Raw genomic sequence first — 4,082 nt, 5'->3', positions numbered from 1 at the left:
AGGCACCACCAGCGGGAGCTGGAGCTGCTGCGGCAGGAGAAGGAGCGGCTCCTGGCGGAGGAGGCTGCGGCGACAGCAGCAGGTAGGAGTGGACAGAGAGCCATGCCCCTGCATGGGTGGGTCCCTCCTGCCTCTCCCAAATGTCTCTTGTGAGAAACCAGTTATCCCAGTCATCTGGAGCCACGCTGCTTACCCTGCTGGTGTGATGGTGATGCTCAGCACCTTCTTGTACACAGGCAGGACTGGCAGAGGTGGCAGGGAGTTCCCACATTGCCCTGTGTTAGTCTCCTTGGCAGTACTTCGTGCATCAGGATGATCCTGGGGTGTGGAGAAGGTGGGGGATGCCCCAAGGGTAGAAGGGATGCAGGGGAAACCTGCAAAGACAGGTCCGGGTGCCTGCAGCTGCGAGAGCTTGGCTGATTTGGTGGCTTGGTTTCCCCAAGACGTGCCAGAGCTGGCACAGTTTGATCCTTCGCCTCCCATTGTCCTCCTCTGCAGCCATCGAAGCACTGAAGAAAGCCCACCGGGAGGAGATGAATAAGGAGCTGGGTAGGACACGAAGCTTCCAGCAGTGCGGCTCAGTCTCAGATGCCCTCCAGAAGCAGCACCAGTAAGAAACCACCTCTCCCGCTCCCCTTGCCTGGTTCTGCGGCCCTGTGCTTGTGTCAGTGTACCCCATTGACAGCTGTAGCCCCCATCTATCCCCTGCCACCTCCCTAGATCCCTCCCCGGGGCTGGTGGGTGCCCAGCAGTGGTTGCCAGGGCTGCTGGAGCTGTAGGGCAGAGAGGTTTATCCCCTGCTTGGCTATTTTTCCTATAGCACCTCTATTTTCCCTATAGCTTCTTCCCTCTATTTTCTTTACGGGAAGCTCCTCCATTCCTTCTGCATGGCTTGAAGATCTTAGAAGCACCACACTCGTGTGCAGCAGGGTGGGAACTGAAGCCTTGGTCCCCATGGGGACGTTATTTTGTGCCAATGACTGATGTGGGCAGAGGCTGCCTGTGGCAGGGGTGAAGGCAATGCCAGTGGCCAGGGGTCAGTGAGGATTGCAGAGCAGCGATGAGTTGGTGCCTCTTTGACAGGTTGGACGTGGATTCCCTGAAGCGGGAGCTGCAGGTGCTTTCCGAGCAGTACTCCCAAAAATGCCTGGAAATCGGGGAGCTCACCCAGAAGGCAGAGGAACGGGAGCAGACGCTACTGCGTTGTCAACAGGAGGGGAAGGATCTCCTGCGGAAAAACCAGGCAAGAGAATGGCTTTCCCTGCCAGCAGAGACCACGGAGCGTGTTCCTCCCTTGCATGGCACAGCCCCTCTGTTAAAACTCCCCTATTTGTTCCTATTTCTTCCCTTTTGAGATTTTATCAACAGAAAGGGAAAAAAAAAAAAAAGGGCCTGTCTTAACTATGGTGTTAAATGCAGCAAATGTATTCTTTGCTGCTGGTCGTAGGTGCCGCTGTTGCCTATGGGCAGGGGGTTACAAGGAGGTCTCTAAGCTGGGGCAGGGTTGGCGTGAAGATGGAGAGGTCAGGACAGCGGGAGAGACCTGTGCCATGGCTACCCTGACATCTTTCGTTTTTTCCCACAGGAGCTGCAGACCCGCCTCTCAGATGAGATTGGGCAGCTGCGAAGCTTTATTTCATCACGCAGCTCTGGGGACCGCTCTTTACACAACAACGAGCCTCCCTCCCCACCCCATGCCGGGGGGTCTCCTCCTTGCAACAGTTTTGTCTTGGAGCGGGTGGGAGGGGGGTGCCGGATGGAGCAGCAGGGCCAGTGCAGGAAGGAGGTGCGCAAGCTTCCCCTCTGCCACTCTCCCGGGGCATTGCGCTGCTTCCTGCCATGGCCTTCCTGGCCCTTCCTTCTTTTTCCACCTCTGCGCTTGCGCCAGGGCCCGCTGGCCTTTCTGAGGCGGTGGCTCTTGTGTCACCTCTGGTTCCTCTCCCCTGTCCCCGGCTCAGGTGATGCTGCGGGTGAAGGAGAACGAGCTCCAGTACCTAAAGAAAGAGGTGCAGTGCCTCCGGGAGGAGCTGCAGATGATGCAAAAGGTCGGTGTTTTCTGGGAGCCATTGGGGAAGCAGCAGGAGAGGGAGGAAAGGGGAGCACCAGGGCTGTATGTCAGCAGGGTTCGGCTGGGTTTGATGGGATGCTCGGGCCAAACTCTCTTGTCACCTGTGCTCCTCGTCCCTGCTAACTCCCGAGCACAGAGCAGCCACGTGCTCCAAACAGCACAGACTGGCATAGACTTACCTCGTACAAGGGAAATGTCACAGAGACTTTGCTGCTGGTTTCCCCAGATGTATGTACATATAAGCGTGGACAAGCCAGGAGCCCTTCTTTCCCAGGTGGGAAGCCTGGATGAAGCCTGCTCAGCATTCCACTTCACCAGCCACCTTCTCTGTCCCCTAGTTGTCCCCTCACTGTGTGGCCATGTTTCCTTGGGCACCGTTGCTGGGTGTACTGCTCCCTCCACTGGCAGCAGCTCTTTCAGAGGGATTCTCAAAGACCCCTGCTAAAGGGGAACCTGAAAGAGGCTTTGAGATTCAATGGTGCTCCAGGAGCTTATAACTTTCTCACTGACGCTTTTTGCTGTATAAGTGGCTGGGGCCGTCCCTTTCAGTGGCCTGCATCTCTGGTGGGTTTGTTTTTCCCATACACCTGGCCTAAACTCAAATGAGTCATGGTAAAGCCCACACCGCCCCCCTAGTCTGATGCTGCAGATCCCCAATGCTGCAGGGCCAGCAACTCTGCCTTCCTCCCTGGCCGGGGGTTTGGGAAGTGCTACCTCCTCGCTCTTCTGAGTGGTTTCTGTGTGGCCCAGATAGAGATGGCCTTCAAACTGTGGGCTAGCTCTCCCCTCCTCACCTGCTGGCCCTTCTCCTACTGGGCTCACCTTGCTTCCCCCCTCCCTAATATCAGCCCTAAAACCTGCTGACCCCTCTCCCTCCCCTGGCAGGATAAGAGATTTGCCTCAGGGAAATACCAAGATGTCTATGCAGAGCTGAATCACATTAAGGTGCGCTCGGAGCGAGAGATTGAGCAGCTGAAGGAGCACCTGCGCCTGGCCATGGCGGCTCTGCAGGAGAAGGAGTCACTGTGTAACAGCGTTGGCGAGTAACGGTGAGTACCAGGGATGCTATGATGTCCCCTGCGGGTACAGGTGACTGAGACCAGCTGCCCCACTTTGACAGGGGGATGGAAGCTGCCAGTTCTTCCTGTTCCACCCAGTGCCAAAACTTTAGGCTTAAAGTCTTCCTTCTCCGCTTCTTGCATCCTCTCGTCCTGCATCCCATCCCTGTCCCTGAAGATTTCCCAGCGTCCCCAGCTCCCTTCTCCCCATGCTGCTCTTGATGCTTCTGCAGCCAGCACCAACCGCTGCTCAGCCAGGCCTGGAGGTGGGAGCTGGCCACAAGCTGGCCTTCGCCCCGTGGCTTGGGTGACAGCGTGGGGGCAGTTATGTGCTACCTATGTAGGTGATGCTTCTGCTGCGTTCACCTTTGAAGTGGTTTCTCTATTGCAGCATGGAAATTTTAGGTCTGTATTGAAGCAGCCCTGACTAGACCTAGCCCTCCTCCCACGCTCGCCTGCAGGCATCCCTGCCGCGGCTGGGGAGGGAAGCAGGGTGACAGAAACAAGGGCATCCCGTTATCTGGAGTGCTTCTGCTCCTTGCTTGGATGCCGTGACCATTGGGATTGGGGTCACCCTGCTCCGCCAGCGCTTGCTGGTGGGCGCCGAAATGAGTGGGTCTGTAGCATGGGCTCCAGACAGTCATCTCCCGGGGGAGCAGAAGGGACAGCATTTCTGCGCTCTGTAGAGTCTTTCTAAGCCATTTCTACTTTTGTCTCTCTCTAGGTCTGCTCTTCATTTGTTTATCTGTTCTTGTTTTGTATTTGCTCCATTCCTCACTTGCGGGGAGGGGGAGACTGAATCCCATCCATTATCACCTTGGCGAGGAATCCCACCTACCCCCCAGCCTCCTCACTCCCCGCCCAAAGCTTTTTTGATGAACCCCTTTTGCCTGCGTACCTGAGCACATTGTTTGGACTGGCTCTTTACATGCACCTTCTTCAGGATTTTATATGTG

The 4,082-nt window shown here is 56.4% G+C and overlaps 1 protein-coding gene across 1 annotated transcript in view; it reads left to right on the top strand.

The window, feature by feature from the left end:
- Window positions 1–3,115, top strand: part of TRIOBP (TRIO and F-actin binding protein) — a 20,918-nt gene extending 17,803 nt beyond the window's left edge. Inside the window, 6 exon segments of the mRNA XM_009881898.1 lie at window positions 3–82; window positions 499–610; window positions 1,084–1,243; window positions 1,586–1,786; window positions 1,959–2,045; window positions 2,954–3,115. Coding sequence (XP_009880200.1) covers window positions 3–82; window positions 499–610; window positions 1,084–1,243; window positions 1,586–1,786; window positions 1,959–2,045; window positions 2,954–3,115 — 802 coding nt within the window.
- The last annotated feature ends 967 nt before the right edge of the window (window positions 3,116–4,082 follow it).

Source organism: Charadrius vociferus, unplaced genomic scaffold, assembly GCF_000708025.1.
Source record: "Charadrius vociferus isolate BGI_N301 unplaced genomic scaffold, ASM70802v2 scaffold413, whole genome shotgun sequence".
NCBI lineage: Eukaryota > Metazoa > Chordata > Aves > Charadriiformes > Charadriidae > Charadrius > Charadrius vociferus.
The sequence above is the reverse complement of the archived record's forward strand: the minus strand, read 5'-3'. Positions and strand labels throughout refer to the sequence as shown.